Raw genomic sequence first — 24,700 nt, forward strand, 5'->3', positions numbered from 1 at the left:
AGGTTTTGCTTTGTTTTATCAATGTTTTCTGTTTTTTTTTTTAATGCTTTGTTTGTATTATTTTGCCCATGTCGAAACATAAAGATTAATTTTACACGCTACTCTAGTGATAATATGCATGGCATGAAACGTTTTCTTTGCCACTGGGATGCAATGTAACACCATCACCGATAGGGGGGAGTGTTCTCTCACTTTTGACTACAATCTATGCTTTTCACTTGGAGATAGCCTGTGATGATCTGCACTGTAAAACATAACTCCACGGTAGTATGCGAGAATTGCAGTGGTCATAGTCTTTCAAAGACAGAATAGGCACAGATTTGAATATAAAAATGTCGACGCAGGCCGTTTAAGTTTCAAACAGCATATGAAAATTGCACTTAAGCATGAGTAATTTATTATCCACGGACCAGGTTCATTTCTAGCCCTTACTGTAAGTTTCCAACTACTGTTTCAATTAGCTCAATTTTTAGTAACCCAGCCCCATATTAAAACGACCGTCAACAGTTGACGTTTAGTAACATGTTATAGTATATAGGCTATTAACAGGTAAATTAACAAAAAAAAATGTGAATAAATAGTTGCGTCTACGTTTTAGACCGCTCACTAAAGGCGAAGTTGCCGAAGTATTCCGAAATGTGAGTGACGTTTTCCGAAGATGACGTTGGAGAAGGGGGGGGGTCGAGTGTGTGAACTAAGCGGAGGTGAAGAAGAGGAGGATGAAGCTGGGAGCTGAGGATGGGAGGAAGAGTGTAGTGAGAGAGACAGGCTGGCTATCAAGGGCTGTGTGTGCATGCCTGCAAGTGTGAGTGCGTGAGTGTGAGAGGGATTCGGTGGGACTTCGTAATCGGACTGAAACAAAGACGCATTTTAGCCGACCTCGGAGACATTGTAACGGAAACTTTAAACTTTTACCCGCCAGATCCTCGCCACGGTGCCGGGTCCCGGCTTTGTTTCTCGGCGGGGGAGTACTGGAATAAATGCAGGGATAAAATAGCTTCAGATCGACATTTTTTCACGCAAGAGGGGAATCCCTGGGACCGTGTTTGTAAGGGGGAACGAGAGAATGGCGGCCAACATGTATCGAGTTGGAGGTAAATAATCTATTATATTATTTTAGGATCTGTAAAGCATGGTTGTTTAGCGTGTTAGCAACATCGCTAGCTCAACTTAACCGGTTATGGTTGCTAGCTATCAAGCTAACTTCGTCGTACACGACATTATTTGTTTCCGCCTCCAGTCACAATGGCCGGCTAACTGGCAAGCTAATGTTAACAAGCTAGTGTGCTAGCTGAGTAGCGACATGAGACGTAATTAACACGTCTGCTTTGACTTCGCTAGCTGGCTAGCCAACAAGAAAGCTAAGGCCACTGAAGGTAGTAGGATGGTCTAGTAAATTGTAAAGCTAGCTCATACTGTTTAGCATATCTAGCCTTGTGTTTGTTGTATGACGCTAGCGTTAATTCAGTGGGGAGCCAGCTAACTAGAACTGTAGTAGCCGGCCAGGTAGCACTGTTTTTCACACTTTTGGGAAAGTAACTTGCAACTATGTTGCATCTAACTTTCATGTAGTGTTTTTGTCCTTTAAATAAAATTACCAACTGCACGAACTTTTTCCTACTAAGTTTAATTCAACTTTCTCATACACCACCTAGCTGGCAGCATGTGTTGCTAGAGATAACTTTATGGTTAAGTTGGGTATAAGTTATGCAAGTTGTTCAAGTTATGATGCTATCTGAACAAATGATATTCATGATCAAGCTGACTAACGTGTAACCAGTTAGGTTCTTATCGATCTGTCAGATTTTGACAGGGCATTATCACCATCTTGGTTTACAACTATTTTTTTAAGAATCGCGTTAGTGGTCTAGCAAACGTCAACTCGCTTGCAATGAGGGGGCGTTATAAAGTCACTTTGATTTTGCAAGACGGCTGTCCAGTGATAAATACTATACTTAATTAACATTAACATGCATTTAATTACATTAGTGGACTGGTCAAGTCAAATCATTAGTAGACTAATGGAATCGTATCGGACGTTAGGTTGTGTGTTGCTTTAATTGGTGTGCATGTGGTGGTGTTTTTGGTGTATCTATGCCTTTTATTGACGCCGTAATAAACAGGTAGTTAGACGTACGTTTTGTCATCATTATTCTACATCAACGACCGGCTGAATGTGCTTTATGTGCTGGATGCGTTTGTCATAACTGTTTCATTCTGACTGGAGTGCCATAGCAGAGATTGCTGCCGGGGGACCTGTTCACACAGGACAGCGTGTAGCAGTATGCACTGTCTCGTCACCCTGGTGTCTGCCGATGTTGTGGTCACTGAAAGCGCTGACTCCTATTCATCCATTTGGTCTAATATATTACTATTTTATTGTGAGATGCTCATGACTGTCTTAAAATAGGTCACGGTAATACGACCGTAGACTGAAATATGCTCGCTAGTATGCCACCTCAAATGCATATAGCGTCTTGCACACCAATTAGAACAGTTGGACTACAAAATATATAGCTCATAAATGCCAGTCTCTAATGCTAACAACAAACTGCAGGTATTGGATTATCTAACCCTGCCCCTTTACTGTCGGGCTAAGTACATGGTTGTCAGTGGTAAACGGTAAGTCACTTTTCTAGTACAGTGGCTTTAAGGTTCATGCAGTAGTGTGGTTTTGAAGGACTGGTTTTGGTCTGTAGGAGATTCGAAAAGTGTAATGGTGCGCTGTATAAGCTGAGTAGATGCCATGTAGTCTACTTCCTTAGGTTCTAGGACGGGATGTTTTCCAGAGTTCTGCCAGAGCACTGCTTGCTGATATGTGGTTGTGGTCACCTAAAACAGTTCAAATTTGTCGCGGATCCCGATTGCTCGTTTCATACATTGCCCGTCTCAGCGTTTAATGTAAGACAGACCACATACAAGTCAATCCAGTCTTTAAAAAACGAAACACACACGCATGCACTCACTCAAACTCACATACACACGCATGCACTCACTCAAACTCACACACACACGCACACACCACCATACTCCCCAACTGCTCTGTCTATTCACCCTCCCCTCCTCGATCTTGGCCTTGTGTCGGGTGCCTGTACCACGGCACAGGCACTGCAGATGGTGTCTTCCGGCGTGTCGGCGAGGTCTGGCTGCGCTCCAGAGTCTTCGCCACTGTGCCGCTAAGCACCTCGGTCGACAAAGACTGTTAACCCATTGTGCGCCGCCCTCTCGGGAACCTGTAGTGTGTGCGCGCTCAAGGAAGCCCCCTCTCTTCAGTCTATTGTTCCATCTCTTCGTTCCATCAGAGTCTCTCAAGGGGCAATCTTTGAATAATGAATGAGCCTGATGACTGTTTTAGACCTGATTCTGCATACAAAGGACAGTCTTTGTGGATAATTACTTTATTATATGAAATCAAACCCATTTTTTTTACTGCAATCAACGTCATTCTGATTAACACTGATGTGTAGGCTATTGATTTATTCATGGATGTGTTGTTAGGAGAGGATGAAGACCTTGTGCTTTCTACTCAACCTATTGAGACTAGGCTGTTGCACTTTCACTCTCAGTTAACCTAGGTCACAAGATACTATGCAGCATTCTCTTGTAAGACTGTTGCTATGTTTAGCAAAGCCATGGTCAGCTTTTCAGACCATGCTTGTCTCCTAAATGTCAATGCACTTAGGTTAATTGTCAATTTGTCAATATGTACACCCACAGCACTGCACGCACAAGAAAAGCACACACATTCATAGGTTGGTCTTTATGGCGACAAAAGGGCATACTTCTGTCAAGGCTAAATGCCCAGCAGAAAATTAAACTAAATGTGTTCGGTCACCCTATGGGCTGGAGTCACTCCAACATGTAAAGTCTCATCCCTGGCCCATGTTACACCTCTACACCAAGTGTCATCAAAGTCAGGCCTGTTGTGTTTTTGCATGAGCCTGTACACAGTTGAACAAGAACAAAGCACACTGAAAACATGATGTCCTTGGTGGAGGTAATAAAATGGCCTGCCCACTAGTTGTACTGCGCGATGCCTCAGAATAGGATGGGCATCATATGCAGTTGTGGGTGTGTTCAGGAAGAACCTGCTGACAGCTGGTATCTGTTAGCCATTTTTTCATGACAAGCACATTGAGCGCTCTGGTGTCGTCGATGCTGTGTCAGCCTTGCTGTCTCAGGAGTAGGCTTTTACCAACAATTACCTGATTGACATGGGCTAGGGCCTATCTGTTCACTTATTCCTAATTGGACATCCCACCTGTTCTCTTCATAGTCTGTCATTCCCCAGTTGGTGGTTGTGATGTCCATATTTAAAGTATGGCTAAATGTTTTTAAATGTGAATAGCGATAGACGATTAGTGGAACTGTGGCAGTCAACTCTAGACTCTATCGTCTGCCACCATGAAAATAATGAGGTTTATTTTTGGTAGGTGTTGGAAATCCCGTGTGGTCGAGGCTGTTCAAGACTCCCCTGCTCAATGCCTCAAAATGACTTCGATGCAATCTTCTGTGCAGCAGTACAGACACTCTGTTAAACCCATGCAAATACACACACGAATGCACGCACGCACACCCACAGGTATACACACACACACGCACCTACAGTGTACACACCTACACACACAAATGATGCTGGTCAGTTGCTGCATGGCGGGTTGTTGGTGTGGCAGATGTGTGTGGGTTTTTGGGCTCAGCAGCAGAAAGCGTGTCTTCTCTCCAGCCAGACGTCTGTTCTGTTCTGGCACGCTGGCCAGGTTCCTCCGCACGCTGATTAGGTGAGGAGTGGCAGGGCTTGGTGCCAAGAAAAGACCCCCTGTCTGTCTGTCTCTCTCTCTCTCGTTCTTCCTCTTTCCCTCGCTCCATCTCTGTCATCCACATGTTGTCTGCGTCTTCGTTTTTCTTGGTTTGGTCTGTGCTTCTCATGTTCTTCTGATTGCCACCCAGATGGCTGGAAGTGGGTGAAGTTCAAGGCCAGCCGCTTAAAGGTAAACCCCTCAGCCAAGTAGCTCAGCCAGGGCCATGATGGAGCTGCTGGTGGCCAGCCCCATTGCCCCCACCCCAGGGCCCACTTCTCCACAGCTACTACTTTTGAGAACACTCATGTCCTCAGGGTAGGCTAGTGGCTCGTCATTTATTTGTCTTTGTCTTTGACTTGGAGTTGCCTGGGAAAGGCATCTCTCACGTTGTGTTGTGTTGTGTCTACACTCTGCTCGACCGGCTGAGTTGGACAGAACTCGCTCGGCCCCCGTGTTTTCAACCAGACTTAGCCAAGTCTGTAGGAACAGGTCAAAATCCAACATGTCTGTTTGTGTGCTCTGTGTGAGTTAGTACAGTATGTTGAGAAGATCATGGGTGTCTGTGTTAGCTCATGTCCTTTATGTGGCTGACTCCAAGCCAGACCTATTTTATGGACTAGACTCTGTTCTCATGAATGGTGTGAGTTAGGCTCTGAGTGCCTGTGGACTTGTTTTTGTTTTTATTGATGAGAGATTACCACTTGTTTATTGCTACCCAAGGCCTGATAAGGCCACTCGCCATGTAATCACCGGAAGTAGAATGGGATGAAAGTTGATGTTGCAGAGCTTCATTCCAAACATCTGTTTTGTATGACTTTTCTCCTCAATATCTTTTGTAGTAAGACCTTTGTGAGCTTACTTCATGTTTTGTTTACTTCTGACACAGTGTGTGGCACAGGAAACCTAGAGCTCAAGACAGTAGTTGTTGCACTGTGAACTGGAGTGCTTAGTTTGTATGATTAGTGTCTGCTGCAAAGAAGTGATAAGCCGACACCAGCTGGAGACTAGTGTGTGTGTCAGGACGTCCAGACACTGAACCCTGGTGTGGTCACCTCCTAAAGGACTCAGAAAGTTTAGTGGTTTTATTGTTCTGATGACCACTTGGCATTCTTCTTAGCTCGCCTCTTCGCTTTATCGGGGTGCCCACCCTCCCACTCTGTGTTCCCTTTGTGCACCAGCACCCCTCCACTGACCACTCCGCTCTGTCCAGTTGGCACCTGACCACGTAACAGCTGACTGCTTCTGGAGAAAGTTCCTGATGGCCACATGAAAGCATGATGTCACTCATTGTACAATGGCGTGTCTCATTGAGTTGTTGAGGTTATTGGGGAAAGTGCTGTGTCAGGGGCAGAGGCTCCACTCTGGGTCTTTGTGACTGGCCTGGCCATACTCTGCTACACGGAGTGAGAGGGCCATGGGGGGGGGGGGGGGGGGGGGGGCCAGATCTCTTGGTTAGATGTGGGGAACCGTGGGTGTGGTTGTGGGTAAGGGTCCAGCCAGAGCTCAGGAACCCTGTGGTGTTTCTCTCATTGAAGAAGTCGCTAGAACTGCTGTGTGACTGAGTTCCTGCTGTGGTGTCTGGATGACAGACGCAGGTTTGATCGATCACAGCCCTGCTGTATATGCAGGCATGTTCCACATTGCTTTGACTGTTATAGACACACAGAGAGCCACAGGAACACACAGTGCAACCTTCTTGTGTCTACCGCCACTTGTTTACACGCACAAAGAGACTGGTACACATGTGATTCGGAACTCTAATGGAACTGTGTGTGCACAGCAGTTGGGCTGCTCGATTATGGCAAAAATAGTAATGACGATTTTTTATTTAACACAAGCACACAATGGTTCTGAAAAACTTTCAAGAAATTGGAACTGACAAACAAAATAGGCAAACAAATGTTAAAATGTATTATGTAAGCTTATGCAACAGTTAACCACTGTAAAGCAAAGGGGTGCACTGGATACGATATACCACTGAAGAGAAAATAAGAGCACCTTTGCAAAAAATAATTCAGCAAAATATTTGTATCTTGATTGTGTTGCTTTCATAATCATTGGAGGTCACAATTGAAATTTGATTTTGATTAATTGCTCAGCCCTACATAGCAGTATAGACATGCTGGGATGTGTGTGTGAGAGAGAGAGAGACCTGCAGTGCCTGACACAGCACAGGGCCTACTCCTACTCCTATCACACGAGACCAGTCAAAGCCGTTTGGCTCATTTTCACCGAACCTGAACTGTGTGTTTGTGTGTGCGGCGCACGCCAGCATGGGCAATAAGGAGTGTGTTCCACTGCCCTCATAATATTTCACAATGTGTTCCTAATAAAATGACAGTGGATGTGAAAAATGAAACTGTTCCATCAGCGTGTACTGTGTGTGTGTGTGTGTGGGCGTGCAGCATTGAGCAGGAGCTCCTGTAGGTCACACACTAGCCTATTCTGCGTGCTGCAGCAGTTGTGTGGAGTATGAACGGCCAGCTTGTGTGAGCGTGAGGGAGGGAGTGTGTGTCACACCCAACATTGGCCCCTCAAGTGCAGAAAAACGCTTTGCAGCGGAGTCTTTACAGTGCAAGTTGGTCAGCAGTTAGTGAAAGATGAATGCAATGACTTCTGTGTGTAATGTCTTTGTCTCATGTCATAGGACCCATTTATTTGCTTATTTAGATGTTTACTTTTTTATTTTCAGTGTACTACTTGAGTTTATTTGCTATGATGTCCTTGAAGGTATTAACTTATTTCCCTCTGTCTTGTCACCCACAGATTATGTGTACTTTGAGAACTCTTCTAGCAACCCCTACCTGATCCGCAGGATAGAGGAGTTGAACAAGGTGAGTGAAGAGTGCCATCCCTCTTTCTTCTGTCTCCTTCACGCCATCCATCCATTCATCCATCGATCACATTGGTCACACCCCTCTGCATCCTTCTGTAGCATCAACTTGCAGTCAGCGACGACGTCCTCAGAGCCAAACTCTTAAAGCTCTTATATAATGGCGTGTATGACACAGGCCTGTTTGCCTGTGCAAAGATTAAGTCCATTTATGTAACGCACAGCAATTGAAGGACTGGTGGAGAGCCCCCATGACTGCTTCCTCTCTCTGAATAATTGAGTGAGAGATGATTTTTCTGAACAGAGCGAGAGGAAAAATGCCCATGTGTGTGTCTGTCATTAGGCCAGCATCAACATGCTACTGCATTCACCTCAGACACCTCCTTTTTGATGGTGTGTGTGGATGACTTGTTCCTGGATGGCTGCTGCTGATGGGAGCTCTGCCATGGCTGCACCTCCTCCAATCCCAGCTCTCCGTTACCTCCTCCAATCCCAGCCCTCCGTCACCTCCTCCAATCCCACGTTAGGCGTAGGTGTCCACCTGTGGCAGCGTGATGGAAACCTTTCAGCTGTACATAGAGCATTGCGTTGGTCACTTATTTAAGCAACAGGACATTAGTGGGGTTGGTCAATGATATCCTAATGTCTGTGAGTCGCCAGGATACCCACACTCATGGAATGCCTCTTGTCCAATCAGATATTGATTCATGATTTGACCGTACCTAACTGTTGTATCATGGCTCATAGTTCCCTAGCAGTCCCAGTAGAGTATGGAACTCTGGGTAAATGTGCCATGTAAATTGTTGCTGTGTCAGTGTTTTGTATAATTGTCTTTAGTGATTAGTCACATTGCATATCTTTCCTCCACAGACGGCCAATGGGAACGTAGAAGCCAAGGTGGTGTGTCTGTTCCGGAGGAGGGACATCTCGGGCAATCTGAACACCCTGGCTGACAGCAACGCCCGTGAGTGAACACTCTTCTCTTTCATTTCATTTCTCCTCCTTTTTCTCCTCTTTGCTCTATCCATCACGTTGGTCTCCTCACATTCAGCCCAGCTGTGCTTCCTTATGAGCTGAAGATGTCCGTCACCACATGTGAGAGTGCAGCCATGTTTTCAATGAACGGCCTGTGTTTCCCGATTTGCATATAATTGTTTGAGTATCATTCCTGAACCCTGAGTCAAATCAAACATCTCTTTGCATGCATGCAGCCTAAACAAGGGAGCACTTTTGGGTTTTCAGGACTGACTGACGGCATGTCTATCTCTGAACCGTCCTGGTTAAATCTCCCGTCAGTTTAGGTGCACATACGCTCAAACTGCACACACATGTATGACCATGCCAGCCATCCCTAGCACCGCATTGGCAAATCTGCCAGGCCCAGTGCCACAGCTGAGGAGCCCTGTGCCATGAGATGGGTAGCAGCACACCAGTTGAATGAATACGGCTACTGGATGGAGCAGCTGATGAAGGCAGTGTGGTGAGGGGGGGGTTCCTGTGGCTCAGCCAAAGCTGAAGAGGGTTAGCCAGATCCAGAAACTCCCCCAACACCCCCCCCCAATCAATCAATCAATCCCCTATCCCCCTCGTGCCTCCCTGGCCTGTGCCTCACACACGGCTATCTGGCCCATCAGCATCTGTGGGGAGAGGCAGAGGCGCTGTGTTTGGCTCTTTGTGGCCAGAGTGTAATGGGATCCTGTAGTGTACGCTCTCTATCTCTCTCTCTCACTCACACACACACACACACACACACACACACTGGAGCTGGAGACACAAATATTTGTTATGGCTGACTGTGAGTGGAGCAGGAACACTGACCCGGCATCGTGTGTGTGTGTGTGTGTGGTGGTGCTGGTAGTGGTAGATGGCCGACCGCTATCCTCCAGAGAGAATGTTTACGATCCCCTCACACGTTTGGTTCAGATGCCAACAACACACTTAAAGGTTATCAATACAAGCTCATCTTTTCCAGCACCGTCATACTTCTCTCCAACAGCTGGGAGCTATGTTGTATTAGCAAGGCAAGGAGAACATGTGTTAGTGTGTGTGTGTGTGTGTACGTTTGTGATTTAGGAGAGACTCCCATAGAGCATAATGGCTTGATTGACTTATCCTGTCAAAGTGTGTGGTAATTGAAAAGGAACGCTTCCTCTTGGAGCCAAAAGTTAGTGATTATGTCATGGACAGAAGAAGACTGGGATTTGAGTGTTGGAACCAATGACCGTAAACCACACGGACAGCTTAGTGTCGCGCTTGTATGATCTGAAGAAAGGAGCCAAAACATGTCAGTCATATTGGCAACCTTGGTGAGTGCTTTTTGGAATCAGAGGAGTGCATAGTAAACAGCAAATCGGCCTGATCCATCCAGAATTGACCGCTGGTTTTTTGCCTTCTTCCGGTGGCTTCACTGTTGTCCGGGTGCATGCTATCCATTGTTTTGACAGCCATTGGTTGCCCACTGCAAACTCAAAGGCAAGCGAAAAAGTGTTTGCTCATTTGATGGCACCTCAGCACTCCACAGTAAGACTCAGACAATAGACCTCTCCCCTGTGGAGCACCACTGATGCAGATGAGTACAAGGACTGAGATGGTGCATTAAACTAAAGATTTTAATTTAATTTGAATATGAACAAATTATTTCATATTTGTAGTTCAGTACAGATTATGAATCCCTTTTTGTTAGCACCTTGTTACATTAGAATTTGGGAAAGTGCTTAAATGGAGAGCATTTATCTTGCACTCTCTCCAGAAGCTAAATAAACTCTTTAACAGCTAAATAGTGCCTAGTTATGGCAGACTACTACAGCTAATGCAGTAGGCGCACACATACACACAGTTAAATATTACAGTTGGTGGGTATTGTGAAGTAGACTACATACTCCAGGGCTCTACAGTGCGCCCATTTCACTCGCACATGCGAGTAAAAATGATGCCGTGCGAGTGCAAAAAAATATTTAGGCGCACTGGTGCGAATGACTTCTAACCATGTCAATGTTTGTCTACAAAATACACCGCAACATCGAGAAACATTACTGGTGCAAACCATAGAATCACGTCGCGAATGCAGCATAAAAACCTCCCATCACCTCTCTACACCTCCCATCAACGTTAGCAGTTTCGCGTTGTGACTCGCTAGTAGTCGCTTCTATCAAATCCAAGAGCGCGCAGAAAAAGCGGAAAGTTAGACTAGCTAGCCAAGATGCAAAGATTGAAGAAATTAGTTCTTCTATCCACCGAATTAATTGGATATAGGAGGAACAGGATGAGATTCTGAGAATGCAGTGAGAGAAGGAAAGGTAACCTAACATGTCTTTTAGCCCAGTTGACGTATTGGCTGCAATATGCAAAATATAGCTGTAGCGAACGAACCGGCACAAAAGTACCCTCCCGTAATACTCCCATTTTATTCAAAGGTAGAACGCTACTGTCAACTCCAGGCTTCTACGCATGTATGTTTGTTTACACCGAATACAAGCTGAAGTGCAAAACGAAAGTAGGCCTAACGTTTGCCTACTGCCCCCATCAATGCAGATATTTCAAATAAAAACTAAAAGTATAAAACATACATCCTTGATTAGCCTATGTTGGGTTTTGTGGAAGAGAAAATGGACTGTTTTAGTAGTAGTAGTCTATTAGGCAGTATGCAGTCAGATAGGTCACCATGGGCATATTTGGATTAGCTATAGATGGATTCACAAATAAATAAATTAGCCTACATTTGGCAGGATACTTGATATACAGACTAAATGCAAATATGGAAATGCATTATATTATTTTACATTAACAAAATGTAGGAAAATAGAACAGACTGAAAATAAAGTAGGCACTAATCTTTAAAATCCTGTTTCCTGTAGCCTAAATGTTGTCAGTCATTCTTAATATTCGCAATTGGTGCACTGGCATGTTTAACTGTTAGCTGCAGTATAATGTTAGATTATGTGTAAGTTAAGTACAGAACTGACTGTGCTCCCAAATTTTTGTCTGTGCTCCTAAATTTTTTAACTTGGGCGCACAAGTGCTCCTGAATTTTTTTTTTTTTTTTAGTGTAGAGCCCTGTACTCTACTTATGTTACGCTCACTGCATTACACAAAGGCTGAGAACTGTGTGTGTGTGTGAGTGAAAGAGAGTGAGCAGTCTGCTGAGATATGAGGTACGAGAGTTCTCCTCAGGTGGTCATCACCGAATGTCAGCTCCAGCCTGGTCTCATCTCCAGACTGACCTGCGTCTCTCTCACACACACACACAGGCACACACCAGTGGTGTACCAGATCTGCTGACCTGCATTTTTCCGCAGGTCACGACTCTTCAGCAGGCTCCAGGTCAGCCTCTAATCGGGCATTAATCCGGCAGATATGTAACAGCGGTCCGGTGGGCAGCACACCGCCGCGGAGCCGGCAGAGTAGCCAACGGTCAGTGCTAGCAGACCTCCCAATCAACTTTACGGATATACATCCCAGTGGAATCATAAGAAGATATGTGAAAGCAGCAAAACGACCTTCAAACGATTCTATTCAGTCAGCTTCAGTTGGTGTTGATTGTGTATGGATTGGGAGGTCCAATAAGAAATAATCAAATAAACTTCTTATTCCATTCCAGTGGGCCATGGCCACTTACACAGGGAGATCTGGTTAGGCCACCTCATGTTAGTATTTGCCTGGGATTGATTAAGAATCAAACAACATCATCAGAATAATAATAATAATAATAATAATAAAAATAACAATAATACTAACTATAGTAAATACTATTACGTAAGAGCGAGTTATGTAACCCATTCTTCGATATTATTGTTAGTCATATTGTATGTTTCCATTAGCCGTGCTGTAAGTCGTGTGTGTGTGTGTGTGTGTGTGTGTGTGCAGGCGGAGTGGGGTCCAGCTGCAGTGTGTGTACAGTATGGCCAACAGGAGCACATTAGCATGAGCAGAGCCTCCACTGGCCCACACAAAGGGCACAGTGTGTAGGGGGCAGACTGAGCGCGCGCGCCGTGGAGTGGGCCAGTGGTCACTAGTTCCAGCCAGACTACAGTTGAGCAGAGCCCCAGCTGACGCCTGACCTCCAGCAGTGGGCTACACACAGATGGACAGACAGACAAGTGACTGCAGGGGCCATGAACCCATTAGCCGCTCTTTGTGTGTGTGTGTGTGTGTGTGTGTGTCAGTCAGACTGAAGCCCCCCCCCCCCCCCCCCCCCCATAATACAGGCTGTCTGAGCTGCTCAAAACGGATGCCCCCCCACCGCTTTGAGCGTCCAGCTCTGAGCCCCACCCCCCTGACCTTTATCTGACACGCCCTGTCAACAGCTGGAACCCCTCCTCATGCTGTAGTGGCCACACACTAGCCAGGCCTCAGGCAGCAGGGGTTGAGATCAGTCACATATCACTCTATGATCCCAATTTACTCCTCTTTATTAATATTTCGTAATATGTCTGAGCGGTATGTTGGATTTGCCAAGAAATTCTCTCCTTATCATCTTGGTTTTGTGAATTTATGGTTGAGCCAACCTGAGGAATGACTAACCAGTGTTTCCCACAGAATTGAATTCTATCTGCGGTGGTAGGTTGGCAGAATTAACTTGAATGCAACAGATTAGCGCAGTGTGGTTATGATGCTAACCAGATTTCTGAGCACAATTCAGTACAACCTGGAACATCAGTGTGTGGTGCTCAGTGTTGATATTGTGGTGGTCCGCCACAAATAAGTCAATGTATGGGAAACACTGCTAACTGATAAATGCATTAATGCATTCCATTTCCTAGAATTCTAGGGAGGTGAGTGTAGCAGGATTTCGTTGTCCAAGTGTCCGCTTGATTGCCAAAGCCTTCCACCGTTGGCACTGACCACTGAAAAACAGACATTGGGAATTGAGTGATTGGCTGTTGGAAGCCTCTGATGGAGTAGCGGTTGCTTCCCCGTTTGCCTTTGTGCTTCTTAGTCAAATCTTGTGGCTGGTTGGGCTGCCTGGTGGAGGGGTGTGTGATGGTGCTGAGTGGGAGTGAGCGGGAGCTGCCGTGGGCTGACCCGTGCCTGGGTGTGCTCCCCTGTGGGGGCATCTCCGGCTGCTTACTGCCCCTCCTTTGTGCACAGTCGGCCTCGTGCCCGTCGATCTGCCTCTGTGCCCGTCCGTTTGCCCCTGCTCCCTGCCCCTGCCAGCTGCTGGGACTCCCTGTGTGTGTGTGTGTGTGTGTGTGTGTGTGTGTGTGACGCCCGACGCCCTGGACAGCCTTCTTCTTCTCCAGCATGAGTCGTCGAGCTGGCACTGTCCTGTTACACAATCGCCTGGGCTCGCCTCCCCGGTTGCTCTGCCACACACACACACACACACACACAATTCTACCCCTCCTTCTCTTAATCTAGGAGCCTGTGCTTTCTTCATCCCCCCTCCTCCCTCCTCTCGTTCCTCCTCCTCCGCTGGTGCTGTGGTTGAGCCCCCAGCACGGTGCCAAGAACAAAAGGCCCTTCATGTGGCCCACGGCATGTAAAGGGTTAATGCCGACTCGCCCGTGCCCTTTGTTAAGGAGGAAAGTGTGACCTCTTTCGCTCACTTTGTGTGTGTGTGTGTGTGTGTGTGTGTGTGTGCGCGTGTGTGTGTGCGTGTGTGTGCTTGAATATGCATGAGTAAACATGCAAGTTCAAGAGCAGCTGCCTATCGCATGTATGCTTTTTGGTGTATCCATGTGTCCTTTTTCCGTTCTGTGTTAGTGTGTGTGTGTGTGTGTGTGTGTGTGTGTAAGCAGTCTCTCTTCCTTTTTTTCAAGTGTGTGTGTGTGGCGACGGTGGTGTGTGTGTGTGTGTGTGTGTGTGGGGGGGGGGGGGGTTGATTTGTTACTCGGTGGGGGGATGGGCGCCTCAGGTTTGGTACACAGGGTTTCCCAGTAAGTCAGGCAGGGACTCGCTGGCCACGGGGAGAGGGGGAGGGAGGGAGGGAGAGAGGGAGGGAGAGAGGGAGGGAGAGAGGGAGGGAGGGAGAGAGGGGTTAACAGAAAGGGGTGTGGCCTGAGGTCCCGTCCCCGCATGCACACACACACGCACACACGCACACACACATACTCACACACAGGGTTTCCTGTAGCTGTGTGCAGGGGCGGAGTCCTGGGAGATGAGGAGAGATAGTCGTCTGGCCCAGTGTTCTAACTGTGCTGCGCACTCGCATTCTTACACACGCACACACACACACACACACGCACACACACACACACGCACACACACACACACTCTGCTTTTTATCTTCTCTCTCCCCACCTTGGTGCACTTAAGCAACGCGCCATACCGCTGCTGGTTTAATGTATACTGTACATACCTTTGAAAAGTGGGGTCATGGGTGACACTTCTCTCTGAGGCCCATGCGGTGCTGCTGTGGAGCCTCTGAGAGCCGGAGCCTTCATGTGTCCTTTCCCTCTGGCTCGTGAGATCCCGCACACACACTCTCCTGTCACTATCTCTTCATTTTGTCCACTCTCATACATGGGACACGAATGAATGAATGTATGAAAAATGTTTCTTCACTTATAGTTTGAGGATTTGATTGAATTTTATAAAACCTGTTTTACACTAACAATACTTTATAATCATATAATCTTGAAACAAAGTATATGTACTCTTTTAGTTTTATTTTATTTATTTATTTCTGTTTCTGTTTGTATTTTCATGTCTGTAGGAGACTTTGAGGAAGAGTCGAAGCAGCCCTCAATGACAGAACAGCATAAACACCAGCTCAAGCACAGAGAACTCTTCCTCTCTCGACAATTTGAATCCCTACCTGCCACGCATATAAGGTAACACACACACACATATATATACACACACACACACACACACATACTCTCTCTCTTTTTTTTTCTTTCTCTCTCTCTCTTTCAAGCTCTTATGTCAATCGACCATAAAGATTTAATGAGCCATACAGTTTCCCCCATCCCACCGATTACACAGTGTTCTGAACTATGTTAAAGCAGCCATTTGGTACTCAGCAGCATGTGTATTTATATTCCGCATGTGCACATCCCTGATGTCTGTGTGTGTGTCGGTGGTTTGTGTTTTGTTTCTACAGGGGAAAATGCAATGTCACACTGTTGAACGAGACGGACGTATTAACAGGCTACCTTGATAGAGAGGTACGCACACGCACGCACACACACACACACAATAAAAAAGCAAATACTTCCTCAATAAACAGAAGGTGCATGCAGGGCTCTGTAATGTGTGTGTGTGTGTGTGTGTGTGTGTTTGTGTGTGTCCAGGACTGCTTCTTCTACTCTCTGGTGTTTGACCCGGTGCAGAAGACACTTCTGGCTGACCAGGGGGAGATCCGTGTGGGCTCCAAGTACCAGGCTGAGATCCCTGACAAACTAGCCGAGGGTAAGTGAGGCCGCCTGACCAGGAGGTCAAGGTCATGACCTCTGTGACTCGCTGCTGACCCCTGGGGTTAAAGTTCGGGGTTAAAGTTCAGGATTAAACAACAGCCCTCCTCCCCCCAGCCAATCAGTGTGGGAGCTCATTAGCCAGCCCAAATGAATGCTTAACGAACATAGCAAATGCTCTTACCTCTATTGCTGTACTTGTGTATGTGGCCTTGCACTCTACTTGTACAACTAGCTGCTCACAATCTTTGGGCCGTGAGGAATATAGTGATGTTGGCAAACTAGTGACTAGTGTCAGTCCCCAGTCACCAATTATCTGGGTTGTCATATGTGTAATGTCATATGCACACATTATAAAACCTGAACTAAAGGTCAGGGACTTGCCATGCTTGCATTTGATGTGTGCGTGCGCGCGTGTGATGACCCTGAGGGTCACTGTGTTTGCGTCCCAAGCTGTGGATGTAGATGTGAGCTGGTGGACACTGGTCACAGTGAAATGGCATATACTGCACATCCATGGCCTGTCTCTGTCCACTTGAAGCTGCATCATGTGGCTTTGCTCATATGGGTTCTATTTGTGTGCGGCTGAATGAAGGCCCACTTTCAACCAGTGCTGTGTGTAGTGTCCTTGACTCTATGCATATGTGTTTACGTGTGTGTGTGTGTGTGTGTGTGTGTGTGCGCGTGCGCACGCGCTCATGTTGCTCACATGTGACTGTCTTAATGATGAGTCACCTTTTGCTGTAGTTGGGTGTTTTTTCTTCCTTCTCCCTGATCCTTCGTTCGCTCGTCTGCAATTACCCATCCTGCCCTTAATTTCCCTCGTCATCCTGCGCGCTCTCCCATCCTCCCGTGTCATCTTAAGCAGGGGCTATTTCTGGACCGAGGAGGTCTGATGGGGATGTTTGTTCACACACACACACACACACAGGCACACGCATACAAACTCATGTTGCTTTAAGGGCTGTAGAATTTAGGTCTACTCAATAAAAGTGAAACCACTTTTGCTTGTTTGTTTATAATGTGTGGGGGTGTTTTTTTTTTTTTTTTTCTCTGGGCCAGGTGAGTCAGACAGCCGTGTGCAGGAGAAGCTGGAGACTAAAGTGTGGGACCCCAACAGTCTGCTGAAGGATTCCCAGATTGACCAGTTCCTGGTGGTGGCTCGGTGAGTGTCCTCTCTGCCTCAGGACTTTGGGCTCGCTCCGCTCTTGGGCTCTGTGGGGCCATTCGAGACCATGTCTGTTGCTAACAGCACTATAGAAGTTAGTCAAATTTAATTGAATTGAATTGCAATTGAATACTCTCTCCATCCCCTCCCCCCCTCCACCGCCTCCCCTCTGTCACTTTTTTCCCCTTCTCTTTCTCGCTCCCTTCCTCTCTTTCTTGCCTCCATAGTGTCTGTTTCTTCTGCCTCACATTCCACGTGAACTCTCGAGACCGTTTTCATAGAGACTCCACTGCCCCCCTTTGTCACAGATGCTCTGAAGGCTGAGCTGAGAAGCATTTACAAAATACAATAAAAAGAAACGCCTCTCTCTGAATCCTCTCAGGCTTCTAATCCATATTGGACTGTATGTTCTTATGGCCTGGGCTCTATATAGTCAAGTAATAATAATAATGACGTTCTTCTGCTTTTATCAATGTTGCAGAGATGTATTTTAATGCACTTTGTCAGGGGAATTGTTGCTATTGCTTTTTAAAGATGTAATGCCGCTAAACGTCTCTCTATGGCCACTGTGAATTAGTGGGCGCCCTCTTGTGGCTGGACATAGAGCTGCACAAGGAAAGGGCTGATCTACAGAGAGCTCTGGTGTAGGAGTTCACTGTTGCTCAGTTATTCAGTTGTGTGTGTGACCTCCAAAGTAACCAATCTGAATGAGTCATTTGTAGCATGTACGCAGCTATTGTAAGAGAGGATTTAATGGCAGAGGTAATCTGTCTGAGAAAGACATATGTTATTAAGGCAGAGAGGGTTTCCCCTGCTCCCAGAGCATCTGAACACACTAACATGCTACCTAATCATTAGCTAAGCCCGTGCTTCTGAAACTCCTGTCCCCAGATAGGCATTTAATGATTGCTGTGTGATGAGGGAGGTGGAGTGTGTGTGCTCATAAGACCTCAGGGACTGCTCCTTGATCGCTCCGGGGTTTTAGTGTGTACATAGGAATGGTTGTGTGTGCACATATTTGTGTGCATTTTACAAGCCGATGTGCTGTGTATTGGCTTAATAACAATGAGTGAGTACCCTATTAATATACATGAGAAAAGAGTCCGCACACTGGAGCTCCAATGGAATCGATGGTTTAATCACCACAGGTGTGACATTTCAGGCCAACTTGCCCTTCCTCAGACATACAAGAGTACCCTGTTAATATAGCCATGGGAGGTGATCTTGTGTTGTGTTACTGCAACTAGCGTTAGCTACAATGTTGTTCTTTGAGTTTGTGTATGTTTGTCAGCATATATTTACTGGGTTGTGTAAATCTAATGAAGCAGTTTGGGTGTGACTACACATGTGTAGGTTGACCTATTTGACTTGTTTGGTTGTACTCTGTGAGTGTACACCATTTACTATTAAGTGTACAAAAGTGTGTGTGTGGTTATTTGTTGTAATGTAATGTCTGCTGTAGTGGTGCAGTGCTAATGAGGCTGTGTGTGTGTGTCCGTGTGCTACAGGGCTGTGGGGACGTTTGCTCGAGCTCTGGACTGCAGTAGCTCCATCCGCCAGCCGAGTCTACACATGAGTGCAGCAGCCGCATCCAGAGACATCACACTGGTGAGACACACACGCACACACACACACACATTGGTGAGACACACACACACACACACAGACTGGTGAGACACACACACACTGGTGAGACACACACACACTCACACACTGTTTCAGTTCTACACAGTGTTAAATGTAGGTACACATGCGTTTCTGCTTTTAAATGCCACACCATGCTTTTGCGTTCATGTTCTCACATGCCATCACAGGACACGCGCTCTGACCGCAATGCCCCCTCACACTGTGTCCACTCTCCCACACCAGTGCTACTAGCACACGCTATACGGGTCCGTCCAAGAGGCTTACAAATCAGTCCACCTCTTTTTGCCCCCTATCCAGTTCCATGCCATGGACACCCTGCAGAAGAACGGCTACGACCTGGCCAAGGCCATGTCCACCCTGGTGCCACAGGGGGGTCCGGTGCTGTGCCGGGACGAGATGGAGGAGTGGAGCGCCTCGGAGGCCATGCTGTTCGAGGAGGCGCTGGAGAAGTATGGCAAGGACTTCAACGACATCCGCCAGGACTTTGTAAGTGATCCAAACACAGAACATGGTTTGGTGTCTAAATGAACATAAATATTTGAAATGACTGTGTGTCATGAGTAATTTTTGGATTGTAAAAAAGGTTGGAAATAGAAAATAACATTGATAATTTGCCCTTTTCAGTTGCCATGGAAGTCTTTGGCCAGTGTGGTCCAGTTCTACTACATGTGGAAGACCACTGACCGTTACATTCAACAGGTACCACCAGTCCTCTTCTACGTCCTGTCCCTTGTCTTAGTTCCACTGAATAGATTCGCTCTGGTTCAGTTCAGTTTTGTGCAATGTGATATGTTGTTGTTCACAGAAACGACTAAAGGCAGCTGAGGCTGACAGCAAGCTCAAGCAAGTTTACATCCCCACCTAGTGAGTATTCTGTCAAAGCACATCCAGTGTGGGAAATCAACTAACTTTATAGAGATTTCATTAGTGTGAATGACAGAGACAAACTCTGCATAACCTCATAACCTATTACTTAATTATTATTAAGCATATTCACAAGTTCTACAATTGTTTGGAGCCATTGTGGCTTTTACATGCACTCCCAGAGCTGGGGACTCATGAATCAATCCAGTCACGATACTTGGGTCATGGTAGTGATGACTTTGTGATATAGCAATTCTGCAATACTCAATACATTGATAGAAAACCATCTATGATTCATCACATTATCTGTTTAACTAAAGAAGAGAAATAGCCCTAAATAGGCTGTCTTCAGAACAAGTTTGCCCTCATTCATTTGATACACGCCACCACATAAAGTCATGAAATAATGACTGATTGGTTTGGTCAAATTGGATCTCAATGTAGAGCACCTGCATGTTGTAGGGAAAATCTCAGTATTTAGTGCTAGAGTGTGGGTAACGTATCCCATGCATCTGCTGGCCATGTTTGGATGGTCACTGTGTTGTCCTCCTACTCACACTGCCCGTCCCACCTCTCGTCCTTCAGCACCAAACCCAACCCAAACCAGATTATGGCCCCTGGCAACAAGCCTGGCATGAATGGAGCAGCCGGCTTCCAGAAAGGGCTGAGCTGTGAAAGCTGTCACAGTAAGTGTGTGTGTGTGTACCTCTGGTTTGCTGAAATTGTGGGTTCTACATTGATCATTGCATGTTTTGAAAAGTATATGTATGCATGTATGTGCACATTCTAGCTCAGGTAATCATATATCAAATGTTTGCATATATATGCATATAATAAGTGGTATCAGCCTGTTTGTATGTAACGTTACTGTAACGTTAGTTTTAACCACCTGCCCTGTGTGCTGCAGCTGCCCAGTCTCCTCAGTGGTACGCCTGGGGTCCTGCCAACCTGCAGTGCCGCCTGTGTGCCTCCTGCTGGATCTACTGGAAGAAGTACGGCGGTCTGAAGACCCCCACACAGCTAGAGGGCGCCACAAGAACTGGCACAGTATGTTACAGCATCTCTCACCCTGCATTTACATGGCGTCTGTATCGTTTGATAGATAGGTGACGTAAGGACTCGTGACCTGTGAACTTGTTGCATAGCTTTAATGAACAGAATAGGTTGAGTCATCAGTGTGTGGGGTCCTTGGGTTCTCTGCTTTAACCTTGCCACCTTGGTCTTCTTCCCCCATTAACCCCCACCCCACTCCCTCCACCAATAGGACGCGCCACCGCGCACCCACATGACCCGGCAGGAAGTGCAGGGCATGTCCCCGTTCACCAGCACGGCGGGCCGCGCCAAGCTCCTGGCCAAGAACCGGCAGACCTTCATCCTGCAGACCACCAAGCTGACGCGCATCGCCCGGCGTGTGTGCCAGGACATCCTGCAGCCGCGGCGCGCCGCCCGCCGCCCCTACGCCTCCATCAACGCCAACGCCGTCAAGGCCGAGTGTGAGTAGCCGGCACGCCGTCATATCTGCTGCTCAAAGCCCAAGCAGTTGGTGCGCTAACTGCCCGCGTCTGAACCTTTCTCCTGTGCGTCTGCGTCCACAGGTATGATCAGGCTGCCCAAGGCCCCCAAGACTCCTGCGAAGAACCGGCCAATCCCGCGACCGTCCCTCGCCAACATCGTCAAGGAGCTAGGTGAGATGCCTCAGCATGCATAGAGCCTGTTGCTAGGAGTGTGTGTGTGTGTGTGTGTTTGAGGGACAAATTGAGATCCCATTGTTGGATCTTGAATTTAAAATTGAAATTGGCTTAGACATCTTTAATTTCCCCTTGGGGATCAATAAAGTATCTATCTATCTATCTATCTATCTAGATTTGTTGGTATGGGTATCGATGATGGTCTTTGTAGGTATACAATATTGTTTGCAATAGAAATATGAATAGTGTTCAAAATTAAATATGTGAAAATGATCTGTTATATGGCCATTCTTCAATCCCTCTAGTTCATGTTGAACTGACAAAGCAAGTACTCTGTGCGTTGGTGTGAAATGACATCATGTAGGTTATGCTACAGTAGGCGTGAATGCATACAGACGCTCTTGCTGCCAGCGTCATTAATTGCTGGTGGTTATCTTCATTGTCCTGCTCCGGTCCTTCCTCAGCGGTCCAGGCTCCTCTGAAGCTCAAGGCCCCGCGCAGCGCGCCCACCCCCATCAACCGTAACCAGGGCAACCAGTCTCGCAGTGCCACCGCCCTGCTGGGCAAGAGGCCCTTCGATAGTGTGAGTGGCCCCTCCCCATTCACACTCTCTTTCTCACTCACTCACACACACATATGTGCTTACACACACTGAAGTTCTTTGTCTGTGCTAGTAAACGGGTGCCCCCTCACCCACCGCCCCTTGTACAATTTCATATCCCTCTTTTGTGTGTAGCTCAGTGATGCTGAATGGATTTCCTTGCCACGGTGATTCTGCAGTTGTCTCATTAACTGAGTGCTCTCCTCATAACCTATTGCTGTTCCACAGACGAGCCAACCTAGACTAGACGCTCTAAGATGAATATTGTCTGTGTGTCTGTGCCTCTCTCCATCTCTGCTCAACCACGCACTTTCTCTCTTTCTTTCTCTCTCTCGGGCGTGCAGGTGGGCGGTCATCCCTTCTCGGCCAATGGGAGGCCGTTCCCATCGGGCATGAGGACCACCTCTCAGTCCGTCATCAAGCGTCAGAAGGTCAGCCAGGGTGATGCTCCCAACCCTGTGGTGTTCGTGGCCACAAAAGACACCAGGTACATCCAGCGTTCCAGAACAATCACCGTAACTGATGAGCTCCATTTACATCAAGATGGCCACTGATGACCCTATACTCCCCCTCATGTGTCTCCTAATAGAAATATGATGACATTCATTTTCTGCTAAGATATCGTTGAAGTTGATGAACAATTCGAACTAACTGTTACGCTCTTGTTTCCTGGTTCGTGGGAATGAAGGCTAATGAATTAGAACTCTGTAACCATGTAGCAGTCAATCTTAATTTAAAAATAATGAATTACTTCCTGGCAGCCTCACCTCATGCATACAGACCTGACCAGACCATCGGGCCTCGGCTCTCTCTCCCTCTTCCTCTCTTTCTCCCTTTTCTCTCTCTCTCTTCCTCTCTTTCTCCCTTTTCTCTCTCTCTCTTCTCAATCTTTTTCCCTCCTGTTCATGTTAAATGGCCGCCTTCTGATTTTCTATAAAACAGTCTGTACGCAGTGATTAATAGATTAAAAGTGCAATATCTACCTGACGACGCTACTCACCCCCCCCCCTCTCTCTCTCTCTTTCCCTCTCTCTAGGGCCCTGAGGAAGCACCTGACGCAGGCTGAGATGCGGCGTGCCGCCCGTAAGCCCCACACGCCGGTGCGGGTCAAGCTGCCGCTGCCGTCGCGCCCGCTCCCCCTGCCCCTGCCCGTCCCCCTGCTGCCCTCCAGCACCAGCGAGCCCATCGTCCTGGAGGACTGAAGCACTCCTCCCCAGTCTCTCACTCTCACTCTCCTCATCTCTCTCTTTTTCATTGCTCTCTTTCACACTTCATGTCTCTTTCGGTTGGGTCATTACCTTTCCGTTTCTCCCCCGTTCCCCTGTTTTTTTTCCGTTTGCATCTGTTACCTTTCCGAAAACTAATTAATGTCCTCATGAAACAAACACACACACACACAAACACACACACACACACACACACACACACACTCCCACATCCGTTTGTCCCATACCCCATGAAGTTATAAGTTACAGCCACTGGTAGTGTACATGTATCACATAAATTATATACACACAGACACACAATTTATAGATATCCCCACGTACATTAGACTTTGGGAGATAGTAGAGTTTTAATCCAACTTTATTGTTTAATTACATCTTCAATTCCCCAAACATCCCTTTTTTTAAATGGCAAATATTTTTAATTGTGTAATTTAAATCAAGTAATGCTCATCCTGAAGTATGGTGATCAAGCACACTTTGTGTTTTTTTTCCACTGGATCTACCTGAATTTTGTAAATATTACGGCATTTTGTTTTCCTTTCTTTTCTCAAGCAGTGGGCTCAGGGATGGCTTAGGTGTGGGAGAGGATCCAAATCAGTCTAGGGGAGGGGGGGACTTACCGCATGTAACTTTTTTTTTTTATTATTATTTTTTTTTGTCTTCTCTTTTCTGGGGGGTGGGGGTGTCAGGAGAGATTTTGATCAAGAGTTCCCCTCCTCTCCCCAACGTCGTCCACTGTCTCAGCTGTCCGTCTGTCTGTCCACCCACTGCCATGCAGTCACATTACACAGAAACGACCACTCCCCTCCCCTTGTGAAGTCCCATTCCCTGAGACTCTGTTGTCCACGCGCATACACAAATGACTCCCTCCCTCCACTTAACAATTATGGAAAGGACGGTAACTTGTTTCCTTCCCCCTATGCAGTACTGAATAAATAAAATGGACAGCCTGGGTCATTTGCAGTTCTTTTTTTTTTTTTTTTTTTTTTTTAAAAGCGTCTTTTAAAGAAGTCTGACAGGAAGTGGCTTTGGACACTTGTGTAGGTCTGCGGATCGGGAAGCAGAATTAGAAATGGATGGGATGTTTTAATGATGCTCCAGTCACCTGTCTGGCTAAAGTGATGGAGTCATGGAAGGCCTTTTTTTTTTCCTTTTTTTAAAGATGATTCTGGCCAGACTTGGGGTTGAGGTGGAAAGATTGTAATTGAAAAGATCATCGAATGAGTGTTCTCAATGTCTTTTTTCCCCCTTTTTTTGAATGAGACCCTATTTACCAGTTGAATGTCAGCATTTTGTAGTGACTGTGTTCTCTCCTCTCCTTGCCTCACCTCCTCTCTGATGCCATGGCAACACTCACAACCTGTTTCCTTGGCGCTCAAGAGGGATGTTTGTCATCCTTTTCATGCACAAGCCGCCTTTTGTCAGGCATGGAGTGGACTGGTGCAAGGGTGCTTCGGGAATGGTCATTGCTGGTCGTCGTCAGCCTAAATGAATGGAAACTGTAGAGGGCCAAAGTG

General features: G+C 46.7%; 1 protein-coding gene across 1 annotated transcript; it reads left to right on the plus strand.

Moving 5' to 3' along the window:
* Positions 1-687: 687 nt before the first annotated feature.
* On the plus strand, positions 688-24,140 carry mta2 (metastasis associated 1 family, member 2). Its single transcript, XM_042069047.1, has 18 exons — positions 688-1,094; positions 7,566-7,633; positions 8,503-8,596; positions 15,290-15,407; positions 15,680-15,743; positions 15,870-15,987; positions 17,052-17,154; positions 18,666-18,765; positions 19,102-19,290; positions 19,429-19,503; positions 19,610-19,668; positions 20,254-20,354; positions 20,576-20,715; positions 20,933-21,161; positions 21,264-21,353; positions 21,821-21,939; positions 22,302-22,444; positions 22,994-24,140. Exons 1-18 carry the CDS (start codon positions 1,067-1,069, stop codon positions 23,157-23,159), a joined length of 2,004 nt encoding a protein of 667 aa, XP_041924981.1. The 5' UTR covers positions 688-1,066; the 3' UTR covers positions 23,160-24,140.
* The last annotated feature ends 560 nt before the right edge of the window (positions 24,141-24,700 follow it).

This window comes from Alosa sapidissima, chromosome 18 (genome assembly GCF_018492685.1).
Source record: "Alosa sapidissima isolate fAloSap1 chromosome 18, fAloSap1.pri, whole genome shotgun sequence".
NCBI lineage: Eukaryota > Metazoa > Chordata > Actinopteri > Clupeiformes > Clupeidae > Alosa > Alosa sapidissima.